This window comes from Bombus fervidus, chromosome 2, assembly GCF_041682495.2.
Source record: "Bombus fervidus isolate BK054 chromosome 2, iyBomFerv1, whole genome shotgun sequence".
Lineage (NCBI taxonomy): Eukaryota > Metazoa > Arthropoda > Insecta > Hymenoptera > Apidae > Bombus > Bombus fervidus.
In genome coordinates, this window is record NC_091518.1 from 12972293 (window position 1) to 12997113 (window position 24821).

The following is a 24821-nucleotide window of genomic DNA, read 5'->3' on the forward strand; positions in this document are numbered from 1 at the left end:
CCTGTGTCATTTGTCTCTCTATGGGAACCGTTCCTCGAATCGTGTATAGCTAGCCTAGAACATCAGATTGCAGCCAGATCTTTTCGCTCGTACGACGATAAATAAAGTCATACGATCTATGTTTAACGATAATTTACGGACTGTCGACGAGACATTTTTGGACATTTTCTAGGAAGCTTCATTATTTCTCTTCGTTGTTCGTTACAGCGTAATTGTACGAACCTCGAACGACGATGGAAATGTGAAAGTTCCGAAGGTTAATTCGATCTTGGTTCGCTTTACTTTTCGCGTATGTGGTTCGAGATTTAATCTCGTTCCCACCTGGACTCGCAGTTTCACGTTTCGCGTTACAATTTTCGCCTGGTATTCGTGCTTTACGAAAAATGCAAATTCTCCTTGTTCCGCAAGCCGTGCCGCGAAAACATACACGAAAGATTTCCTGCAATTAGGGCAGCGCTGTTGGTGCAACGACTTTATTACGTGTGGGCAACCGTAATGATTAGGTGGAGCTCTATCACCGGAAATAGATAGAGGCGATACACACGTGGAAATTAGATCGCCGTACTAAATCATCGATAATAATCGGCACACGTTCGACGTAATTCAAAGATAGGGCGCTATGAAATTCCAATTTATCGTTTTTCTAAAATCGAACCGTACGATTGCTGCACGTGCCATTAGAATATCGTTTGGAATATTGAGTTGGATCGTGTTTCCAGATGAGACTTGTATATTGGTTCGGCTGACTTTAATCCATTCTATCGATGAGGAAGCAATCTTTACGATATTGTTTGCGGTTTAACCGAGTTATTGAAACATTCTGCGTTTATTCCCGTTCCCGTTTCCGATGACGTAAGCGTATTAATCAGAAATTTCTGGTAAATTCCTGGCAAACGATTGCGTCACGCGTAGATTCTCGCTTGACCGATCGATTCGGTCGTCCGCTCGGAGTATCTACACGCGTTCGATAATCCGAATTCCACACTACTAGGATTTAATCGATTTATATTCCAATAGATATCGGACGTTTGGCACTAAATATTAGACGAACTGGTGCAAAAATTCTACATTGGATAAACGAGCCGAGGATCGGTGGAGAAGGAGGCAAGTGGGTCTTAACAAACACGATAAATAACGCAATAGCGTGTGCAACAAAGGACGTACGTCATTCGCGTGCAGTGGCCGACCTTTCGTTCGTGTTATATCGTGATGCACGCGTGTTTCCATCCGCGTGATCCATGGCCAGGATATAAAGCAATTGGCGCGCTTTACAAGTCGCCTCACAACCGGCGGATCGCAGTTATTAGAATGAACCTACTGACTAACGGGGAAGTCCGTTGCGGTGATTTCTTAATGGTAGATTTATGCAAAGTGGCGCGCTGCGTTTCACCTCGTCTCACCTCGTCTAATCGACGCGTTGCCGGATCGAAAACGATTCTAAACTGGCGATCGTATGCAGCTGCTCTTATGTAAGCATAGATTTACCAGTTGCAGGATATCATCGATTTTATGTATCGTCTTCGACGAGCAGAATGGAATGCCGATACTACCCCTGTCTAGTACATCGTTGATCTTCTTTCGTGCCTTATAAACGGAGGATAAACGTTATAGTTCTCGTTTATCCTTTGGCGATAATGGTTAAAGTGGATAATGGTTAAAGTTTTGTAAAAAATGAAACGAGTAGCTTCCTTTTCTCTTCTCTGCGAGATAGTCTCTTTTGGTATTTGCATCGTCTGCAGTAAATCGATTTGTATTTATAATATTACAACGTCGAATCCTTTTTGTACAATCTTTGCAGTAAGTGTTTTCTTACGGTTGCGAGAGACGTTTAGGAAAACTGGAATTTCCACTAACGACACGTTTGGCTCATGAAAACTCGAATTTCCTCTAATATCTTGCTTGTTGCGTACCGTCGAGACAAGCGATTCCATCGTACCAAATTATCCAATTAATTTCGAAACAGCAATGAGAGATATGAAATCATATCTCTTGATTTCGAACAATCCAATGATTTTACTCGAAAAGATCGTATAGGTATTTTAAAAGCAGTATGTTACTTTTGCAGAGCTTATACGAAAGTATAAAAACGGAACCGTTCAAGATACCAGAAGACGACGGGAACGATCTGATGCACACGTTCTTCAACCCTGACAAGGAAGGCTGGCTCTGGAAGCAAGGTAATTCTTTCGTTGACTGTGTAACGTGCAATTCGACTTTTGACCCTTCTGACGTTTCCCTTCTCCTCTTGACCCGGTATGAATTGAAACGAGAAAACGTCTTTTGCGTGTCTGAGAGAAGGACGAAGAAAGAACGCTGCTCGAGCCATTGTTGATCGAATAATGTTGCGAATGTATCCCGGCTTGCATGCGACCCCCTTTCTTCCGGGGAATGTTACGAGTGCATGAGGATGTTAACCCTTTACAGCGGCGGATTATTTTTTTTTTTAACAAATTTTCCATCGATCTTTCTTTGCAACAGGGAGAAAGCTTTTTCTCCGGTATACAAGTAGAGAAGAGTAATCGAGAGAAGATTGCGTAAATAGTAAAATAGTAATTTTCGCCTAAAACGGAAAGTGATTCTAAAAATCGAGGAATGTTAAAAGAGGCTGTATATAGTGAAAGTAACTTGTTCCTTTTCTTTAGGTAACCCTCTGTAGGTAAATTGGATTAGCGATCCACAAAGTTTCGTACATTTGGCTTAGCGTACGATATTCCATAGATAGATAACATAGACTGGAGATGTTTCTTAGATTTTCTTAAAGCCTGCAACAGTTTGCTTACGAGGTATGAAAAATACGTTTACCTACGGAGGGTTAAGTAGACTTGTCTGCTTTTTTGTTCACGTAGAGCTTGTAGCTTTCGACACAGTAAAGTAAAGTAAATACAAGTAAAGTAATGATCCGTACCGATCGATGTCGTAAAAGATACGTTTCTTGTTGCAAAGTAATCACAGGTGCAGTACTTAACGAACCTCTGATCCACTGAGAATACTTTTTACATTTTACATTGTACGTAACTTTCTGGTCTTAAAAATTTTTGTTATTATTTCATATCAATCTACATGGTGAATATTTTATATCGATCTAAACCGTTAAACCCTCGAAATTCCCATGATCGTTGTCCGTGCTAACGCGTTCTCTATTGCTAACGTAGTTCCGCTAGTACACGCCACCCATGGCGCGTAAAGCGATCCGGATGGTTTCCACGATGTATGCGGGTATTCAAAGGCCTACGGGACGGACAAAAATACTCGCTCGATGCATCCGTACAAGGAATCGATCGTTAATAACCAGCCATAATCGAACGATCGATTCGCGATCGAGAACAGCCCACTCTCCGCGTACAATCGAAATCAGATGAGACGATAACGTTGTCGCTGCAAAGGGTTACAGGGACGAGTGAGAACATCCTGGAACAGCGTTTCCCAAACTGTCCGGCCACAGAGGTCGAAAGCCTCGGTCGGGCGACTCGAATATTTTCACCATTATGGCCAAGCATTCCAAAGATACTGGCGGTGATTCGAGATACGACGCGTGACTGCTGGCATTCTATGTTCAGTCGCGCCGAAACGCAAAAATAGAATTTACAAATTGACGGACGTTCCCTGCCTCGTAATTACGCGTATTACGTTCATGAAAGATTCAAGGAAGAATAAGAAATGGGAAATACGTTTGGGAATCGTTGGTCCGGAAGCATTCCCCGACGACAACGAGACGAAAAACCCGTCAAAGTGTCTGTACTTTTCTTATATCGTATCGCTTTGTCCCTCTGCTGCCCTGACGGAGACAGCAGGTAAATAACGCAATTATAGTTGTGCATCGATCGTTAGCTTTTAAATCGTTGGTGGTTGTTTCAGGCGGACGCTACAAGAGCTGGAAGAGACGATGGTTCATATTAAACGACAACTGTCTTTATTACTTCGAGTACACGACCGACAAGGAGCCACGAGGCATCATTCCGCTGGAAAACATTCAGGTCAGAGAGGTGCAGGATCGGCACAAGCCGCATTGCTTCGAGCTATACGCCGCCGGCTCCGAGTTCATCAAAGCGTGTAAGACGGACAGCGAGGGAAAAGTTGTCGAAGGTACTAACCGAGGATCCTAGATGAAAGCCTTAATTGATCGGTGCCGTGACCTACCACCCAATCCACTCGATTACGGCTGCCAGCGCGTTTAATTACTCGAGCCTGCGCTATACTTGGACACTTTTAACAATCGTAGATTGTTGAAACTTTGATCGGCTGGGTCAAGTTACCTGAATTTAAGCAATTTCGCTTATCTGAACGGAGTCAATCTGTCGAGAAGGAAGAAGCGAAATAACGCGTGAAAGTCGCAAGTTGTAAACGCGGTATTACGGTACGAATTATAACTCCGATATAATCAATTGATCAAGAATATAATTATAAATGAAACGTTGCGTTGATGTGACTTTGGTACTTTTGATGGATTAATGATTATCCTACGCGTGGGAACCATTAAGAGAATTGTGCTTAGCAAATGCACATTGTTTTTTTTTAAATTACGTATCTAAAAGCATTACGCTGCCTTTTCTCATGCGTAATTTCAGCGTAGGAACAAAATGATAACTTGGAGAAAAAATGTAATTTTAAACGCACGTTGGCTTCTCTAAATTAAAACTTGGAAGAGCAGGGAATTAATAGAGCACGGAGGATAAAGAATTCAAGTACCGGTCGGGTAAAGCGTCTTTCTCGTGTGAAACGATCGAATTCTATGCGTGTTGCGTTGCCATTTAACGCAGCCCTTTTTTTTCATAGCACGTCGTCGTGCTCGCAGTAATTACACCGGAATTGTAACTGTTGTTCTTTGCTCTTTAAAGGCAAACACACGGTGTACAGAATGTCTGCGGCCACGGACGAAGAGAAAGAAGAATGGATCAAATGCGTGCGGTAAGTTGTTATTCATTCTGTGAATAATTCAAAGAAGACTACCATTTCTGACTGAGGTTAGTGCTGCTTATTTAACGCTTCCGTGAATCTTTTACTGAAAATTGTGCACGGTTTGAGCTTATATAATTTACGGCTTTTAATGGTCCAGGGTTTGTAACACGATTCTTTTTCTTTTTTGTTATTAAAAGCTTTTAAACATAAACAACCTTTGCACAAATATCGCAATTAATTTTATCAGCGATTTAATAAATTCAAATATTTCTACTATCGTCTAAGACGTTTCTTTCGCTCGTAATGCAATCCAAATTCGCTTTTATAATCGCAATTTTAACGTTTAATTCTAGGCAAAGCATATCGCACAATCCCTTCTACGACATGCTTGCAGCCAGGAAAAAGAAGGCGCAAAAGACAAATGTACATTCGAAGAGTTAAACTTTACCATGGACACAGCTTCTAGAGAAGCCTGGCGAGACACAAGACTGTCTATTCACGAACCTACGTCCCTATCAGGATCGTGAAATACAATCAAACTAATCTGTACGGGGGTCCATCCGACTGCGCTGATTTAGCAGAAGACATACAGATGTTCGCTTCACCTGTTGATGATTGTTCGTCAACGTAGTTTAAGCGGCACGCAAGACACACAGACAAATACGAAAGGAAGGGGAAAACGATGCTATTGATTGAGGATCGTTCGACATTATGTTTTGTATAAGAATTTACGCTGCGTTTTAGGGGCCTAGATGTGTATTATTTAAACAGATTTCGACGATAGACACGAAACGTTTCCCTAAAAGATGAACGAGAAGAGGGAGAGAGAGAGCGAGAGAGCGAGAGCGAAAGCGAGAGAGAGAGAGAGAGAGAGAGAGAGAGACGTTGAAAATTGTAGCAATTTTGAAGGTAGTAAGTCGTATACACATCCAACGATCTCGTCGACGGTGCTGGACAAGTTCGAATTAGACGCGAAAAGACTACTTTTTCTTTTCGTAGAATTCGCAGAAAGATAGATAAAAGATGTTCTGAGGGAAGCTTCGGTGGAATGTTTGGAAAAGTTCAGAAGAAGAATATGACGCGTGTAGCTCATCGATCGATGGGATGATAGATTCGTCCAGAACAAAGAAGAGACAATTTTGGAAAGAGTGAAATCTTTCTTATTTTCTGGCAGCTTTAGAGAATTACCGAAACTCGATATTACTTCGAGCAATCCAAATATGCGTAAAATATTTATTTTATACGGAACCTTCGCGCGTGACAATGCCGTTTCGCGTTCTTTGCAAGAAAGAAGAAGAACCGGAGGTTCTTTGCCTCCAACCGAAGGTGATTAGCAAGTGTAATGGAACAAAGACTTTACAAACAATTATAAACGAACATTAGACGCGAGAACGAATTGGTAAGACGCGTGCATTAATGTGATAGTTGTGTATTTATTTGAGAGAAGAATGAAAAATGTATAGATAAGACTAGTTCAAAACGTTTCCTCGATATGCCAGAAATCATCTTAAACTGTACATTGTCGTACAGTTTGTAAGTATGGCATGTTAGCCAATTACGTGACAGTAGGCTAGAACGATTTGCGTTTTTTCTTTTTCGTTTGAATTATATATATATAAATATAAATATATACATATATATAAATATACATATTACGCACGAGGCGCGTAACTTTGTGCATTATATATATCGCAATATAATAGTTATGATAGTACGCGAAAGTTAAATAGTAACTTGATAAGATCCAATTAAGAGCCTGCATCCTGACAGTATTTAAATTCTCGCAACAACAAACTGAAATGTAAGCTTAATTTACAGAAGCGTGAATTCGCGTTATCTACGAAATTCATAGATTTGTTATTATGCGTTAAAAATAACTTATACGTCTAGGTTATTCTTCCTGCTTTTTCATTTTTAAATGATTTAGGCAAAGAAAAATATATCACGATAGATTTTTCGAATACATTTGATAATGATCTTTGTAGATAACCGCAACAATTTTTATATATTACAAAGTGTATCGATTGTCGCTAGTCAAGCTCTTTCTACTTATCGAGCCCTTTTTACAGGAAATAGCGCATTTCAAATGTTCAAATGTTCAAATGTTCAAATGTTTATTTGTTATTAAGTAGTTGCCGAAGCAGATTTTACACTACTCGCTATTGTTCTCCGATTCTAGTTTAAGAAATCGTACCGATCCGTCTTCGTGTCGCAATTTCTAAACGTAGGTCCATCTTAGCGATTACCTAGCGAGCTTAAATCATAATAGTACCAATACATAGAGGAAAGACAAGAAGATAAAAAGGAAAGGCAAAGATGCGGGTGCCTTTGAGATCTTGTTCAAGCTAGTCGTAACAATTAATCCGTCATATACAAGGAGTATGTAATAGAACTCCAGGATTAATTATGTTCTCTTTTTTTCCTTGCTACATACGAGAGAGTCAGACATCGAAGAAGCCTTATTATACATACATTAAATAATGAAACGCAGAAGTAATTATATAGGGCCAAGACTAATAGGATATAAGTTTTTTAACGTCACGCTACTCATGGTAGGATGTATAACTGTTCCGCGAGACAGTAATTTGTACCCAATTGTAGTTTTCGAAGAAACGCACTATTTCTATTCGACTATTGGACAGACAATTGATTCGTGGTTACCGACCCGTCCTTGAATCATCTTTGTACAGACTATTTTCTCTTTTTTCTTTCCTTTCTTCAACTGCCTGCAACCACATTATACAAACAATTCGAGGGATACCACGTTGGTCATTATTCGTCTGTAATATTTATCCAACAACGTCGCTGATTCCTTCCTTCCGCAATGCTGCAGTAACGATTGATGTAAAAAAAAAAAAAACTGGTCACGCATTGTTAAGGAGTTGTGTAAAGTTAGTTTAGGAGAATTGCTTAACGTGTTCACATCCTTCATATCATGTTTCCTTGAAGAATTGTTTGTAGGTTGATGTAATATAATTTGTACTTTATTTGGGGGAAGATTGATTAATTACATTTACTACTACACCAAGTTATTGAAATAACACGCCGATATGAAGAGATATAAAATTGTTCGAATACCTATTTTAAAAAGAACAACGATACGGCTTACGAGAAATTTTTTCATAAGAAATAAAATGTCAAAAAGAGAAGAAAAATCAAAGTGAAAAATATGTGAAGTTATAATTTAGTCTAAAATACTCTAACTAAAACGATTGATTGAATTCGAAAATAAGAGAACATAAATTTTATTTCTTGATGAAGAATTCAAGTGATAACAATGAAGCACACTTGCAAGTAATAAAGTTTGTGTATTAGTAAAGTGATTTATTCAATCTAAGAATTGTATAAAGAAAACTGTATTTTACAGTGCAGAATTGTATATTTCGTTGTATATTATTTTCACTCGATAATTGTTATGTATTCATACTGATCTGTGTACTGTATTTACGATCGTATATGTATTAATTTAAACGTAATTAATAAATATTTCCATTTCGTAAAAAATCTCGTAGACAACCATCTTTATCTAAAATAAATAAATTTAAAGATTGGAAAGTCTTTTTTGTACCTTTTTAACTAAATATACGATTATATATTTCCGATAGTTTTAATGTTTTTAATGTCCAATAATTAAAAATATAATGTACGTATGTATTGTGACCGACGAGACACAGATTACACGCGATATTCAATTCTTTGTCGTGTACCATGTTTAGGGTTCACCTAACCCCCCATATCATTTCCTTGTCCCATGCAACGTTGTCGATTCGGTATAATGTGAAATTACAAGTAACATATAGAATAGAATAGTTTGCGAAGGAAATATAGAATCTTATAGTTCTGCAACTAGTTGGAACGGTGATTTTATGCAGTATATGTTATATTCTTAACATTTTCCAGTTTAAATATGTCCCGACTGCATAAATAAATGTTTGTTTTTGAAACTATTAAGTAAAGCTATTTTTTATTTTCGAACTATTAAGTAAACTGAAAGTCTGAGCTTTTTAAACAGTAATTTTTTAATGCGTTTTAATACAACTATCGAATTAGTACAAATCAGCTTTTATTTTACAATTTTCTAACGAAAACATTTTTATCATCAATGGTACTGTAAGTGTAGGCGTTATAAATTTTCTAAAATGATCCTAGATGTCATGGTGAAACGTTTGATCCATTTATCTCGTCTAGTTTATACTTCTTAACGTTTATATTCTCATTGTTCGTTGTTTTATGTGAAAAAAGTTCTACTTTAATAAACCATTGTAAAATGAATATAATGCATACGTTACGATTTAGCTGTCAAAGGAATATCCATCAAATTCGCCAATTTCACAAATGGTACGAATTATTATGTTGAAAATATGCAATTTAGTGAAACATGATTGCATAACCTCACTTTTCTGGGTATCTTTAAATATATATTTAATATATAAAATACAGTCCGAATAATAACATTAAAATGTACATAGTATGATGAAACAAGTTGAATTGTAAAAAATGATGCGTCTATTACACAATAGTAGTTTTTGTAATTTTAGAAAATGATCATTCACACTTTCTTAATTTTATTTTAATTCTTATGTTTTAGTATTATTCAACAATCAGAAGTTGCAGCAGCTGCTACATCTAATACAACTTCTGTGTCTGAGTCTGCTTCTACACAGCAAGAACCATCTAATGCAAAAATAGAGATGATCGCTAATCACATTGTTTCCTTAAATCTTATAGAAGTAGCTCAATTGAGTGAGTTACTTAAAAAAAGATTAAACTTGCCAGATGCACCTGTAATGCCTATGGGTGGTTTTGTTAGTGCTGCACCAACCGTAGAAGTATATATGCTGCTATTATAAGAATTTCATAAAGTTAAGAAAAATTATATATTTATACATATATGCATAAAAATTGTCTTGTTTCAGGAAGACAATGATGAACCCCAAATAGTACAAACTGCATTTGCTATTAAACTTACTGGTTTTGATGAAAAACAAAAGATTGCTCTAATAAAAGAGATAAAGGCCATATTACCAGATTGTAATCTTGTCCAGGTAACTCTCTTGCCTTATATATTGTGTACAACAAAATCTTATCAAGTTCATTAAAATTTGTAATTTTTTTTCTATACAGGCCAAGAAGTTTGTTGAGAGTATACCAGCCGTAATCAAATCTGATATACCAAAAGAAGAGGCTGAAAAGATAAAAGAAACCGTCACCAAAGTTGGTGCTACAGTTGAAATTGTTTAATTCCTTTATGTAAATATATACGGAAATTCATCTTTTATAGATTTAATAGAATTTTATAATAAAGTAAGCATTTACAATGATCCAGTGAAACAAAAATAAAATAATTCCACTATTTTATCATTTTATCAACTTATTCTCCATGTTTTTGCGCACATTCTTCATACGTAAATCTTACAAATAAAGATAAATGTACATTTAAATTATGCTTTACACTATTGTTATATAAAAAATTTTAATAATTTTAATCATATAAATAATTTGGAATTATATAGAAGACCATAATGTGAAATAAAAAAACTGTGAACTTTAATATTCATTTATTTAATATTATCAATTACATGTTTTCAAATAAACATAACTTCCATTTCTGCAAGTTCTAATAAATACTAAAATCGGGAAAAACGTTATCTAAAACTAAAAAAACCTAATCGCGTTAATAAGAGTTGTTTTTTCGAACATTGACAAATAACTAACATATTTTTAATGTTCATTCAAAGTCCTTCGTTTAAATTAAAACCACATGTGCGTTGATAAGCTAATACGTATGCAAAGTATTGCATTTCAGTTAATCAACGAATTGAACAACTGGCACTGCGATAAGAGCTATATCGATAAAATAAGGGCCGTACAACTAACTGTGTTAGTCGTCTCTTTACTTTTCAGTTAATGCCAGAAGAAGAATACAAAATACTTTTATCGAATCTAAAGTGTATCTAAAGTATTTCGAGGGTATACATCTACATAAAATTTATTTTTAACCATAGAGCGGAAACTGTGGAAATTTTGTTAGTGGTTATCGGTGGTGAACGGAAGTTGCATTGCGACGGTACTGCGCCACGACGACTCTTGCCACGATGGCTGAGGAGACTGACACAAACGATAAAGCGACGATGGAAAGTATAGTGCAAAACATACTCGAGGTTCGTGTCAGCCGTGATCAAGACAGTGCGTGATAACGTAATAGTAGCTTTCGAAGTGTCGAAAGAAATCTTGATATCGACAACACCCTATTATCCCGGCCTTTTTCGATCATTTTGACAGGTCAGTACCGGAGGTGGGTCTACGTCGAACGAAGTAGCTGCATTAGAGTTTCAAGCTTCGCAGGTGATATCGAGGCTCGAGGAAGCTGTCGAAAAGGCAGCTGACGGTGGCGGTACCACCTGGAACAATCCCTCTGGGTTCCTCTCGCAATCAAAAACTCCCGACGAAATATTAACTTTAATTCAGGTAAGTAAATACGATGCTAGCAGAAACCATTAGTTCACGGTTATTGGTCGTTTCTCTTAGTCTTGCATGTTGATTGGTCCGATCTTTACGAACACTCGTCACGTGGCTCTATGATTGTTACGAATCGTTTAACTGTTCTTATAGAATTGGAAGCTGCCGCTCTTTTTTCAATTATTTAAATTGAACGTATCTTCCAAAAAATGTAAAAATTTTCAAAAATTTTGACCCATTCACATCAGGGCTTCATTCTCACTTTTCATATATGATTTCGTGATGTTCTTACAGACATGTATCGATTTGTATTTACTTTTTATTGGATGTAGTAATAAATATATTAATCGTAATAAGTAAACATTATTCAATTTTCATTAAAACGTACGTAATTTGAGTTACATTCACGACCATGTATTTATTATAAAGTACCTTGTTCATACACATATATTTCTATTTAGTGATTGTAATTATACTCTTGGAAAATCTTGAAATTTAATTCTAAATCATTCTTACAGGACTTGGTAATTCACGAAGACGCTCCCCAACAGGTGAAAGATGATACAACGGAAACAGCAACGAGTCAAATGACTACTTTACCAACATTAACAAAGCCAGCAAAATTAGCGTTAATCGCACACACTGTTTCTGCTTATGCGCTCGCACTTCCAAAATCACACGCTCAGAGATTAGCCGGCCGATTGGCCGCAGATACAACCAGATGGCTAAGTCATATTTTCCGTTTCATCGATTGCGCCTCTTCGTTTCACGAAGATCACCTGGAAGGTTTAGTCAGAGTGACCAGGTTGGCTCTACACAGGAAATATCATCGGTATATGGAGGAAGGTTTCACCGCGCTTGCGGCCTCACCACCTTTAATTTACAGTTCTATCGCCGCACCTTTAGGCGTGGTTCAACATCTGTGCAAACAGGTATATAGACTTACAGTCTGATAAAGAAAAAATGTGGACGTATAACCATAGATTTGTATTCTATTTTTTAGCTTTCTTTGCCACTCCATTGCGTAAGACCCATCCCCCATAACACAATGTTTGGATCGCGATATAGCATGGACGTGTCAGCTTTGGAACGCCGACTTGCGGAAGACACGCAATCAAATAGCGTGACACCGCTCCTGGTATTGGCAGAGGCGGGTTCAGTATTAACGGGACACTGCGACAATATCGCTAGATTGCGTGCAATTTGCGATAAGTACAATGTCTGGCTTCACCTTAGAGGTCATTCTTTAGCCGCGTTAGCGTTAAATAATTCTGCGAAAGATCTGGTGTGTTCATATTTAGTATTTATTTTATTTTTTATGTTAAAAATGTGTAATATACGGACTTTTTCTTGATTTTCAGCCTTCGAAGATCGCAGATAGCGTTACGTTACCTCTTGGAATATGGCTTGGTATACCATCACTACCGGTAGTAGTATCCTTTTATATATATATATACATTCGGTCGAAAAACTGTTTAGGTATTGTTGAAATTTTTCTTAATGTATACATAGACATTGTATAGATTAACAGATACGAAAGGTGGTCGACCTACTCCAAGAGACACAACTTTGTCTCTGGTGTCGGGTTTAATGACAGATTCGTTGTCAAGACGTTTACCGACTTTACCCTTGTGGGCCACGTTGCAAGTGTTAGGTAGAGATGGTGTACATAATAGATTAAAGAGATGCTTTTTGGCTGTGGAAGAATTATACAATAAAATTAAAAAATTTCCTTGCATAAGGATACTGGTAATTGATATGAACAACGATATCCTATTTTATAATTCGAATTTTCGTTCCAAATCGTACGGTTTATTTTCCAGAGTCAACCACCCGGAGGAGAAACAGGGTCCTATACCATAAACGAGCTCCTAACCAACCCCGTGAATAATCCACAACTATTCGAAGCTGTAGCCAGTGCATTAGTATTTCAATTTGTACCTGCAGACAGGGATTCACAGACAACAGAACGTGTTCCTCCTTATTACGATAAATTAAATTCCTGGTTAGGACAAATTCTTCAAAGAGACATCGAAAACGTACAAATAGAGCTGTGTGAAATAGAACATCATGGTATTGCGATTCGTATTTGTCCTTTAGAAAATCCAGATCAACCTCCTACGACCGAGGATATAGATAACGTAATAGCTTGTTTGGAACAGCAGATAGTGAGTATATTTTAAAAGTGACGATTATACGCAGTTAAGGTCATGACAATTATTCGTCAACTAATCAGTGCCACTTGCATAATAGGAAATATTACAGGCAACGGTTGAGCATAAAGCAACGTTCGTGCGATTAGTCTCAGAGAATGACTCTTTACATTTGGTAGAAATGCCTGATTGGGCAGGTTTAGGCGGTGTACGATATGCACCTCCTACTTGGATCCATGTCATGACCGACCAGGCAAAAGAGGAATTGAACAGATTAAACACGCAATTAGTCGAAGCTTTACAGAACACAGACGCAGCATTTTCTTTAGGAGAAGGCGCCGACGGCTTAGCTTGTGTACGATTTGGTATGGTTACACAAGATACAGGTAAGCAAAGGATTTACATTTCTTATTCCACAGTTGATTTGGGTTTATTTAACATGTGAACTTGAAACGAAATATAATTTTTCACAGATGTGGTCGAATTACTATCCTTAGTTCTACAAGTCGGTCAAAAAGTGGAAGCTAGCTCCAAGCTATTGGATACTATATCCGAAGTGGTGAAAAGAGGCATCGAAGCAGCACAGACGGACTTGGAAAGAGAAAATGCAGAAAAATTATGGCAAGAAGGTATTCTTAGACACGTGCCTGTTGTTGGAACTTTCGTCAATTGGTGGAGTCCACCTTCGAAAGAAACTGGAGTTCGTGGACGTAGTTTAAATTTACAAGCCGGTACATACTTTATTTACACGTTAAACTTTTTTTACGTATCCATAATTAATTAATTATTCAATGAGATATTTTTCGCATGTAGGAGTTGTCGAGAGTACAGAGAATATCTACAAATACCACATGCAATTGCAACCAAACTCCATGGTGATTAATGGATCTGGTGCTAGAACTCCACCGCAGCCCCTTGTACAGACTCCAGTTGGCGCTGGTAGCCAAAGTCATAGTCGTTCATCGAGCCATTCCAGTTTACAGAGCGGCAAAAGTATTTCTGTAATCACAAACACCGTGCCTCACCCGCAGGTAAAAGAAGAATCCGGTGAGGTGAAGTCGTAGTGAACATTAAACGATACGATTAATCGAAGAAGATTCAGTTCGTTAAGTTCAAATCCCTGAACTTGGCAAAGGAGTGATGCTCTAGGTGAAACGATCGAGCGTTTTCGGTAGAAGCTACCCTTTACATTCTCAGAGCACAGCAAAAGAATTAGCATTTCTAAAGCGTTGAGGAGCTTAATAAATCGACAAAGGTAAAGCCACGCTATCCTCCCTGTCGTTCTTTTTTCAATAAACTATTTTATGCTACTTTTCTGTCATCTTGCATTAGTCGTATTATTTTTTTCTATCTTACCCGTTTTATTACTTTCATCGACAATTTAATTTCATGGATACTTGCAAGGTCTATCGAAGATGGCTTGTGTACTTATTAGACTGATAATAAGCAAAGATGTTGATCTTACTACCAGTTAATTTGATAACAGGTGACAACTGTTCTTTATTTATTAAAGTATTTCTCTCGCAGCACAATAATCAGAAGTGTATCTTCTTACTTTCATAACGCAACATGAAAAGAGTTGCCGTTAAATTTTTAGTTTATCGAATGAGTATCGATATTATAATAAAACTATATAAATTGAACAATTGACTATTTAAGTTTCCAACAACAGTGTTCTACATCGATATGTGCATATACGTTCTGAATAAATTTATCAACCAGATCTTCATTATATTTTCCCACATTTTACATTACAAACTACATTTTTTACATTTTATTTGCGAGTTCTTTCTTCATGAAGCACAACATACATTAAGAACGGAAAAAAGACACGTACATAATAAAGTCGCGATTGCTTCGAGCATTAAAAAAGAAGGTATTACGCACGCGTTGTAAAATTTTTCCGAGAAAATTAAGCTTTTCTTTAAACATCTAACAAAGCGTGTAAAGAAAGAAGGAAAACCAGAATAATGTTCCGATATTAAAATGATAACCAAAGAGAGAGAGAGAGAGAGCGATAATGTAGAGTTACATTCAAGCAATTTGGATTGTTACGACGTAATAATGTGTAATTGGAACGGAATAGGAATTACTTAACTCTGTTGTGTTAAAAGATCATAAAAAATACGTTCACATTATTACAGTATTCGGTAAATTGTTGATAGCTACATTAAATGGAAAGAAATTAAATTAAATGTATGTATATTTATGTACCAAAATTGTTTTAATAAAGTACTGCATTCAATAAATGATCTTAACATAACCAAGTTTTTGAGTGATTTTTTAAATTGAAACTAAAATTTTTTTAAAGATGTAGAACATTTCCTCGAAAGGGACAAAGGAAGTTAGATTGTTACATGTAATTAGGAAATTACGTATAGATGGCATTCAAGAGAATGTAAGATGTAATTGTTACATTTTTTAAAACGACTTTTTAAAGATGTAGGATAATTTTCCATTGTTTCATCGATTAAAAATCAAACATCCATCTAAAAGGAATATGCTTTGTATAGATTATACATCATAGAGGGAGCAATAGTGTTATTTGAACGTAGACAACGGTGGATCTTATGTCTTTTTATTTTCTCTCTTCATAATATTCGTGTTACCATTACAATAGGAGGAATTAAGTCTGGAATATGGCAATTAGACGTAATTCGCAATGCACAAAAACGGTATCGATTAACGAGTTTCGTTTTGCTCTTTATATATGCCTCTCAAAGAATTCTCTTTACAATACACGCTTGAGAATGCATCTTTCCGCGCGTACAAAAACACCATAGAAATCTTAAACTTACGTAAAATCTCAATAGCCTCTGCACACTTTGTGACTAAACCTCTTTCGTACGTCGAGAGAGAAGAAACACAAGAACAAAGGGCGATACCCTCTATTATTTTCGTGAATCGATATTTCCAAGGTCCAAAGATCAGTTGTATTTCATTTTCTTTCTTTTTGGTCGAACGAACGAACGAACGAACGTGTTCATCGATATACACCGAACGATCGCGTTAAAATTTCTTTCATTCGAGCGCGTACATTATATCTTGAACTGTACAGTGTGTGCAATTCGGTGCGATATTTCTTTTTTCCAACAAACCGACTGTTTCTTAGCTGTAATTTATATGTGTAAGATATAAAACGATTATTTATTAAATGTGATATTAATCGATTAAATGCTGTTTGATATTCGAATAGATATTATTGAGAAGTTCGTAAACGATAATTTTACATTTATTGCTGAGATTTGATCCGTGAAATCATACACACTGTATAGTCTATTATACGAACAAAATTTATCGGATCTAAACTTTCTAGTTCTAAGTGGCGAATATTTCTTGCGTTATGTTCGCGTTGAACGAATACCAAGTTTTTCAGAATTTAAGTCTTAATTAAATTAAATTATTAACGAAAATTCGTCAATATCCGTGTTTGAAAGAAATTGTGATTATCGTGTTAAAGGATCTATTTCGTGTAAAGAGAACGTGCGCGTTCCAACGAAACATTATCTCAGTGGAAACCGGCACCTTTCGAGAATCGATCGTACATTCGTCATGGATCCAGTTTTGGAAAATTAGCCCTCGTGAAAATCGAAACGTTATTTCGTTCGATAATCTTGACGTTTGATTTGTTTTTCCTTATCATCTAATCTCATTAAAGGTTCTTAGTTAAATTAATTAAAAAGTTTCATAGGCCAGAACAATGCATCGATTAGAGAAGATTTTTTTACGTCCTATATTCGTACTATATTTCCACTATATATATCAACGCCTCTGAAAATAATTAGTTCTCTCTCGCTCTCTCCCTATCATACATTCGTACACATATAACTCTCTTTCACGCCACTTACACTGTATCAAAATGATGCGAAAAATTAAATACGGTTGTACTCATCGGATAAAGTGGTTCTCAATTTGATCTCGTGCAGATTGCTGCTCGATACAACGATACAAATTGACAAAGGATTAGAATTAAAGTTTCGTCAACGACCATCTAGACTACGTGCACGTATATTTAGAATTTATCGATATTTTCGAGTCTCTCTCGCGAATTCGTGGATCTGCCCTCCTCTTTGAGAGACGAGGATTTACTCAGACTTTCGTGTCAGGCCGATTCTGATTAGAACATACAAAGATATTTTCGAGAAGAAAATACAAGATAGTCTTCCCTTTTTATCATACGATCCTCTCGAATCGTGCAAAGATATTTGTTTCGTAAATCCGGAAAATACCGTGTTGATCCCGTTTGCGCGTTTTTTTAACAGTCTTGAAGACGACAGAGACTGGTCAAGGTTTTTCTTTCGACTGTCTCGCGTCGACTGTGTTCACACAGTGTTTTTCTACATCAATTCTTTATTCTTTGCTCCCCACTTTTGTTTAACCTACTAGAACTTAAATACTTTATCATTTGATTAATTAAAAATTTTAAATAATACTCGACACTCTCGATACTGAGCGACAACGATGCGATGGAGTCAATAAAATATGCGATAGAAACTAAAAATACTTTTTATTTTTAAATTATTCGCAAAGAATCTCTAGTTAATCTTTATTAAAATAAAACGAAAATTAAAATATATACACTTTTACATAAAAAGATATTGCAGTATACAAGATTTATATATATATATAAATTATATATATATATATAATCCAACCCCATCGTACCAGCCGAGACTCAAAAGGGATATACGAAGATCATCGTATGATGTCGCTCGTGTTTTGCTTCACGTACTCGAGATTAGCAACTTCGCTTAAAATCTAAGAACGACGAGAAATTCATTTGGATCCAAAGATTTTCCCTTGTCAGCTAAATTCTTCCTCGTCGATAGTTAATTAAGTAGAATATTTAAAATTAAGGGAAATACATCAATTCAAGGTATAACGAACTCTTCTAGAAAACGTCTGAAAAATTGAGCCATGTGGAAAAGTTTGGCAAGAAACTCTGTCGTATGCAACTGCCGGACAAAGTCGAACGTGTACGAAAAGAAAAACCTTTGTTTTTCTCACTGACTAGGATGTTCCTTTTCTTCGATAAATTCAAGAAAACGAGGTTCACATATACACACACATACGCACGCTCTAATTCGTTTCCGATCTCGTTCGTCGATTCGATCTTACGATTATGATCAATTAGTGGCTAAATCTATGTGTCGCTATACTCTATGCACTTTAATAAATATTACAACTATGTACAATGGATCAAACGTGTTTATACCTAATCATGCTTTTTCTACCTACACCGTTTCTATGCTCGTTGCGAACAGTGAACGTAAAATCGTATTTCCTCCTCTAAACTCTCTTGATAATATCGTGTAAACGTAAACGAATAGTAAAACATTTCTTCGGTAATGGCGGCTCTCCTTCTCAGCGATATCGCCGCACGTTTCCCCTCTCTTGTTCCTCCTTACAAGCGAAGAAACGATAAGAAACGAAAGAAAACGGCAGAGGAGAACGATATTATCTCTGTGTAAAATTTGTAACACCTAAATTTAAGTTATATCACACGTACATCTTCTTGTTCCTTCTTCTTAATGTTCTTCTTTCTTTTTCATTCCATTTTTTTTTTCTTTTTTTTTTCGTTCTTCCTCGCATTTCCTCGGCAACCTTACACGCCTATCGTATTACTGCCTATTTACACACGTTTTCGCTGAATAGGATGCGGAATATAAAGTCGTCCGCTGGTTCGTTGCAGTTATCTTCATCGATCGCGAATGATCTCGTTCGGACCCCTTCAACTAGGAGTGCCGTTACAAGGAAGACTTTGCGCTCCGCAAATAATTCAATCTCGATTTTTTCCTTTATTTCCTATTCGGTTGAAAAACACCGATATTACGAAAACTTTGTTCTGATCGACGAGAATACCATCATCGTGCAACGATAGTTGCTTCGAGTATATTTGCGAAGTCTCTCACTGAACTTTTTAAACAGTAAATATACATAGAGAAAGAAAAGAAAAAATATTCTGGCTGTCGATAATTCCTTCGTTCAAATTTTATGATCTAAGTTAACATCGTGTGTGTGGGCGCGCGCGCGCGCGTGTGTGAATCATTGATTAATTGGTATTCTCATCGATCTATCCTTCAAGAACATCATCGAAAGAACATCTTCTCGCTCGAAGGATAAATTCGTGAAATGCAATCTGGATACTCGATATCGATACACCAGATGATTCTAGAACTTTCGTCATATATAAAAAATGAAAAAAGACCTGACGTACATAACGCTTGCGCTTTCACCGTGTTTGTACTTAAAAACGTATGCTTGCCTGAGTATTGGCAGAATTTTTTGTTTCTTCTTTTTAATCCGTTTCTTCAACGGTTATCGTTAGTTTTCTCGTTTCGGTTCATCGTGATGTATTTTGCGATAGAAATTCACGAACACTCATCTTCTCGTTGCGAACTTTAAATATTAACTTTGATAAATATACATACACATATATATATATTATATATTATATATTATATATATATTTATATATATATATTTATATATTCATATCACTCGTTCTGTATTTCGTGCGGTAACTTCTTATGTTAATATGTATATACTTATCTCGCAAACGTATAAACTGTATACTGAGATAATTCACCGAAAAATCAATGATAATTCTGTCTCGTGCTTTCTTCGATAAAAAGTATACAAAAGTATATAAAAATTGTGTCGTGGAATATCGTTTACATTTGGTATAATCGCCGTATAATTCGTGTAAAAAGTTGTTCAAAAAGTTTCACCTTTACAGCTCGGTACGATATCGTTTTAAAAAGAGACGGAACTGAAATGTCGGAATGAGATGACTTTGCGTGGGCAAGTAACGATGCACGTAGCTTAGAACGATTATATATAAGAGAAAGTAGTAGGCCACGATAACGACTAAAAATTAACAGCATAAATTATCTCCATGAATATGAAACGTTCAAACGGAACTTAACAAATTTCCAGCATCTTCAAAGATGCCTGAAAAACGCGTTCTCTGCATCTTCCTTGTAGGCGATTTATACATACTAATACTTTATGTGTACAGTTGTGCTTTCTTGTGTGATGTTAGTGAAAATGAATAATTAACAAGCAATAATAAATATGGCAATCAACTTCTTTGTTAGCATAACGTATCATTCGTCTGCTCGATCAAGAAGCAATAATCATTTACAGAATAAACTAACGTAGAATGATAAGAATTACTGTACATGATATACAAATATGAAATCTTGGGCATACAAGACCTCGCAGGTCTAAATATTCATCGTTTCGAACAAATAAACGATAAGAAGAAAAGTGATCGTATTAGTGTTTTCCAAGTTTCCACAGAAAAATTCCATATAGTAATATTCATGTAAATATACTTCGATTATCAATGTAAATGAATCCTTTTTACCTTTTCTAATCGCTTTTCAATTTCAACGCGAATTTTTACAATGCGATATACATCATCCCGCTGGTGATCTTTCCGATTCTAAAATTCTTTTTTGCCCCCATTTTTCCTAACTCACATTACTCGTCGACCTTCTCAATTGGGTCGCCACTCTTGCTTACACAACTATCTTCGTCAAAACTCTTACTCGTTGGTATAGCAATTCCTTTTGTTGTTTTTCATCCTTTTCGTTCGTGAAACTGATGAGAAATATTAAATGTGCGAATGGTTATCGTATAGTTATAAAACATGTATGATCTTGCTCTTTCTCCCCTTTTGTTTTGATTCCCCGAAAATTCTGAATATCGTTGCGGAAAGCATGGGTGAAAACTCTAGCTCCGCAGTTTCCACCGATTGTACTCTTAAAACGTAGACCCTTTATGAAATCTTACGTTTAAACGTATATAAATGTTCGTGATTCTTATCAAAAGTTACCAAACGATTGAGCCATTCTTCTTCGGGTTTAGCGTATAAAATAAGAACGCATATATGAAAATATGCACGTTGGTGCTTGGTCGCTTTCAAAAGGAGTCCTTTGGGACAATGATATTGTGCATTGACGATTTAAATTTTTTAATAAACATTCAGTGAAAGTGACCACAGCGAACTTTCCATCGGACGATATTCCAAAAATCTTAATAATGGCAGTTTTTATGCGTTTGGTGTGTCGTTTGATTTTATAACTCCGTTACGGCGTACAAATTGGGATCGCTACCCTGTACTTGACTCAACGTCGCCACCGTTGACTTGTTTTCTTGCCTCGATTGCGCTCGATTATACGTTCCGTACATATTTGGTACAGCATTGTTTTGCGTCGTACCGTTGAACTGATTCCTAGTGAAATTTCTATCTAATGTTCGCACCTGATCTTGCATTTGGTCTTGAATCCGAATGTTTGGCGTCTTGTTTCGTACCAGGGATCGAAACTGATTCATATTGGTCTGCGAACGAGACTCGAACTCCCAGGTCGGTTGACTACTGGGATTTGGTGGCAACGGGCGATTCTGATTCCAAGCTGGAGTCGGGCCTCTTTTTAAATTCGCTAGATTCTTCGGGTCTAGAGTCTGTGTTTTGCGAGAGTCTTGGAACGTGGCCAGATGAGCAGGTCCGTGAGAGTTGTGAGACAGGGTACCGGTGAAGGACGCCACGCTTGGTGTCCAAGGTGGTTCTCTACCTACGATTCCGAAACAGAATCTTCATTTCAAAATTTGAGACTTGTATTTAAATCGAAGAAAAGATTAACGGTGAAATTACCGGGCCCTGCGGGGGCGTGCCCTCAGTAAAAGTCACTTGACTCGAGGGTCTTGCACTGTTTGCTCAAAGTCGCGTACTGGCCAGGTTGATCTCCGAGCCCAGAACGGTGCTCAGCTCGTCCACCTGTCGATTGCTGATTATGCTGAGACGATTTGTGATCCCCGCCTCCTCCGCTCCCGTTAATACCCCCACCTCTGTAAATGGCAAATCGAAACGAACAAAGTTGCAGCATTATCTTTCTCTCGGACGGTTCTCTGATGTCTAGTTCCTATCGAGAAAACTCTGTATCATTCGTTCATCTCGTAAAACAATCTAAACACGAACGTTATGAAAAATGAAAACACGCGCAAAAGCATACTATCGCTAATGTTTCCATGTATAGAAAAAGGCAAAAACGAACTCTCTTCCTTGCTTTAAACATCGATTAGAAAAAGTAATAGAGAAAATTGAGAAACATATCTATATGAATATTTAAAAAAACTTGAACTGACAGAATGCTGTAAGAACACCAAAGAGGAAACCAAACGATTGTACAGTTATTGTCCTGAAATATAATTGGCGATAACCATGATTAATTCGTCTTCAAGCGATTATGCGATTTCGTTCATTTCATTGTAAGGATTGAAAGATCAATAGCTGTACCATATTGTTTGCATTATTGCCACCAGAGTGTTGTGAACAATTAAAGCAACATTCAGACCTAACATAGTATCTATCGACATAAACAAATCACATCGTAAACCGTAAACTGAATTGATTCAACACACTGGTAAAAATGGAAAATTAATGCATCTCATAAAATCCAATAAAAAACACATCGTCTATGTAAAGCGAATAAGTAAAGATTTGATGTAACATCTGTACGTTCGTTAATATGAAATAACTATATAATTCACAATTGATCCGTTGAAAATTTCATGGTTCTCACATCAAGTCTTCAATTTGATGACAGTTATGAAAAGGGATTAAGTGCCAACTTTTCGCACGATCCGAAAGAACAATCGTCATAAAACTAAATCCCACTTCAAACCGCATCATAAAATTAATCTGACGAACTGTCGCAGTTCACTTAACGTTCAACCTTTATCGTATTAAATGCAGTTCCATAATTACCCCGTTTATGAAGCTCAAGTTTAATAATCTGGTACTATTTAAATTCACGTTCTTACTAGCCCACTTACGATCTTCCCATTAACTCGAAATTATGGCTTGATAACTTCCACGCTAATAACTATCTTCGTTGAGCGTTCTCCCTTTAAACCGACGTTTATTTGAGCAACCGGAAGGTTCGTGTACGATAAAGGTAGACGACAGCTAATAAATGAAACCGAATAAAATCTCATGCACAAACTTTAGCATGCTCTCGTGCAGCTGACGTGCTCGAGCAGTCGCAGTAGCGTAGGACGGCGGGGGCGGCGTTAGCAAGAGAGGCTGCTTAATGGTATTTTGAGTGCCATGAGCATTCGGATAAAATACAGAAGGGGCTGTAGGCGGGTACGACCCTTGGCCTCGAAGGGTCCGCGCTGCTATCGCCTGCGAAGCTGCCGATGGCGGTAGATACGGGTCCTGCTCATCGACTTGATGGTAATCTCTTCTAGAACAAAGTCCTCGTTAATCATACTCCGCGTGTTGTATCTTCTAGCTGCGTTAAACGTACACACTCACCGCTTTCGAATGTAGATCCAAGTGTGCGAGTCTACCCAAACTAGCACTGTGAAGAACAGTCCCGCGGCTAAGCTCGCCAACAGCATGAAAGTTAGTCCGTATCTGAAGAATTTCAACGGTGTTACGGTATTTCTTTAATTACATCTCGCATAGTTAATGGAGTGTTTTAACCTTCTGCGATCAATCATTTCGCAGCAGGTAAATAGTTTACACAAAATACCATAGAAACAACGTGATCGATAGTTTGAATCGTACATTCGCGTTTCATACCATTTATGATACAGAATTTATGATACATGTAAAAAAATAGGGCCAAACTCACAATCCTAAATGACATAAGCTCTTCGCAGCATGAACGTATTGTTTGTGAAGAGGCTTGCAATCAAGTAACGTCGTTAATCCCGACATGAGCTTGTTTACGGTGTTCACGTCGATCGAAAGGCTGGTCAATTTCGGCTGCAATTGTTGTTCCTTGAATAGTTCCAGTGCCAACCTGGTCACGGTACTCATGTTGTCTCTCATGTTGTTTGCCGCGATTTGACCGTCGTTTAATCTCTGGCTGAATGGATTATTGCGCGTGTTCTCACAATGCGTGTAATAGGAAAGAACCTCAGAGGCTAGAGTGGCCGGCACCGCTCTGGTTAGGTAACCGTCTGGGGACACGCAGAGATCACCTAAGGCCACTGAAGTTGCGAGATACAGCGAAGCCATCAACCACGAGACTATCACCGCAAATAATCCAAACACGGAAAATCTGAAAGGAAGATTTCGAAGAAAACGATTATTAGAGCAACCAGAACTAATCGATCTATTATTTCCATATTTTTCAAACATTTCTATTTGATATTTATTCATATTACCATTAAATACTATGAAATATTATCGTATCGTGTCGTTGAATTATGTTCAAAGCGATTCTGATCCTATCTCTAACTTTCAACATCGTCAAGACGTTTCTGAAATTTACCGATGCAAGATTACCATCG

The 24821-nt window shown here is 37.0% G+C and overlaps 5 protein-coding genes across 19 annotated transcripts in view; 3 read left to right on the forward strand and 2 right to left on the reverse strand.

The window, feature by feature from the left end:
* The window catches only part of Step (cytohesin steppke), a 59409-nt gene extending 51009 nt beyond the window's left edge, over positions 1–8400 (forward strand). For 6 of the 7 annotated variants that reach the window (XM_072021714.1, XM_072021723.1, XM_072021716.1 and 3 more), the window contains 4 exons: positions 2066–2177; positions 3856–4083; positions 4836–4905; positions 5250–8400. In XM_072021714.1, the coding sequence (XP_071877815.1) occupies positions 2066–2177; positions 3856–4083; positions 4836–4905; positions 5250–5337 (498 nt within the window). In that variant the 3' untranslated portion in view covers positions 5338–8400. Of the gene's footprint in view, positions 1–2065; positions 2178–3855; positions 4084–4835; positions 4962–5249 lie in introns of all 7 variants that reach the window. The other variant, XR_011803102.1, reaches the window with a different exon arrangement.
* A 677-nt stretch (positions 8401–9077) lies between these two features.
* On the forward strand, positions 9078–10254 carry Mrpl12 (mitochondrial ribosomal protein L12). Its single transcript, XM_072021729.1, has 4 exons — positions 9078–9234; positions 9485–9725; positions 9813–9941; positions 10021–10254. Exons 1-4 carry the CDS (start codon positions 9164–9166, stop codon positions 10135–10137), a joined length of 558 nt encoding a protein of 185 aa, XP_071877830.1. The 5' UTR covers positions 9078–9163; the 3' UTR covers positions 10138–10254.
* Positions 10255–10802: 548 nt separating this feature from the next.
* On the forward strand, positions 10803–14829 carry LOC139997658 (pyridoxal-dependent decarboxylase domain-containing protein 1). 3 transcript variants are annotated; one of them, XM_072021695.1, is made up of 10 exons: positions 10803–11057; positions 11179–11364; positions 11874–12287; positions 12359–12640; positions 12717–12788; positions 12868–13104; positions 13179–13523; positions 13621–13894; positions 13982–14239; positions 14322–14829. In XM_072021695.1, the coding sequence occupies exons 1-10, from the start codon at positions 10992–10994 to the stop codon at positions 14570–14572; spliced, it is 2385 nt and encodes a 794-aa protein (XP_071877796.1). In that variant the 5' UTR covers positions 10803–10991; the 3' UTR covers positions 14573–14829. The 3 variants fall into 3 exon arrangements, with proteins under 3 accessions (XP_071877796.1, XP_071877795.1, XP_071877794.1); XM_072021694.1 differs by having other exon boundaries at positions 12726–12788; positions 13609–13894; XM_072021693.1 differs by having other exon boundaries at positions 10804–11057; positions 13609–13894.
* Positions 14830–16070: 1241 nt separating this feature from the next.
* On the reverse strand, positions 16071–21851 carry LOC141445953 (uncharacterized). The gene has a single exon (XM_074112191.1). It carries the CDS (start codon positions 21849–21851, stop codon positions 21594–21596), a length of 258 nt encoding a protein of 85 aa, XP_073968292.1. The 3' UTR covers positions 16071–21593.
* A 123-nt stretch (positions 21852–21974) lies between these two features.
* Tty (tweety) overlaps positions 21975–24821 on the reverse strand; it is a 40052-nt gene continuing 37205 nt past the window's right edge. For 5 of the 7 annotated variants that reach the window (XM_072021699.1, XM_072021700.1, XM_072021704.1 and 2 more), the window contains 5 exons: positions 24158–24589; positions 23836–23937; positions 23522–23764; positions 22171–22364; positions 21975–22090 (listed from right to left, as the gene is read on the reverse strand). In XM_072021699.1, the coding sequence (XP_071877800.1) occupies positions 22193–22364; positions 23522–23764; positions 23836–23937; positions 24158–24589 (949 nt within the window). In that variant the 3' untranslated portion in view covers positions 21975–22090; positions 22171–22192. Of the gene's footprint in view, positions 22111–22170; positions 22365–23521; positions 23765–23835; positions 23938–24157; positions 24590–24821 lie in introns of all 7 variants that reach the window. The other 2 variants (XM_072021706.1, XM_072021707.1) reach the window with 2 other exon arrangements.

Excerpts from the sequence above, each read along its gene's own strand:
- LOC141445953 (XM_074112191.1), bottom strand. The coding sequence starts at position 21,851 with ATGAATCAGTTTCGATCCCTGGTACGAAACAAGACGCCAAACATTCGG.
- Mrpl12 (XM_072021729.1), top strand. The coding sequence starts at position 9,164 with ATGAATATAATGCATACGTTACGATTTAGCTGTCAAAGGAATATCCAT. Across the intron at positions 9,235-9,484 it reads ATTCGCCAATTTCACAAATG|TATTATTCAACAATCAGAAG; the intron begins GTACGAATTATT and ends CTTATGTTTTAG. Across the intron at positions 9,726-9,812 it reads GTGCTGCACCAACCGTAGAA|GAAGACAATGATGAACCCCA; the intron begins GTATATATGCTG and ends GTCTTGTTTCAG.
- LOC139997658 (XM_072021693.1), top strand. The coding sequence starts at position 10,992 with ATGGCTGAGGAGACTGACACAAACGATAAAGCGACGATGGAAAGTATA. Across the intron at positions 12,641-12,716 it reads ATAATTCTGCGAAAGATCTG|CCTTCGAAGATCGCAGATAG; the intron begins GTGTGTTCATAT and ends CTTGATTTTCAG. Across the intron at positions 13,895-13,981 it reads TATGGTTACACAAGATACAG|ATGTGGTCGAATTACTATCC; the intron begins GTAAGCAAAGGA and ends AATTTTTCACAG.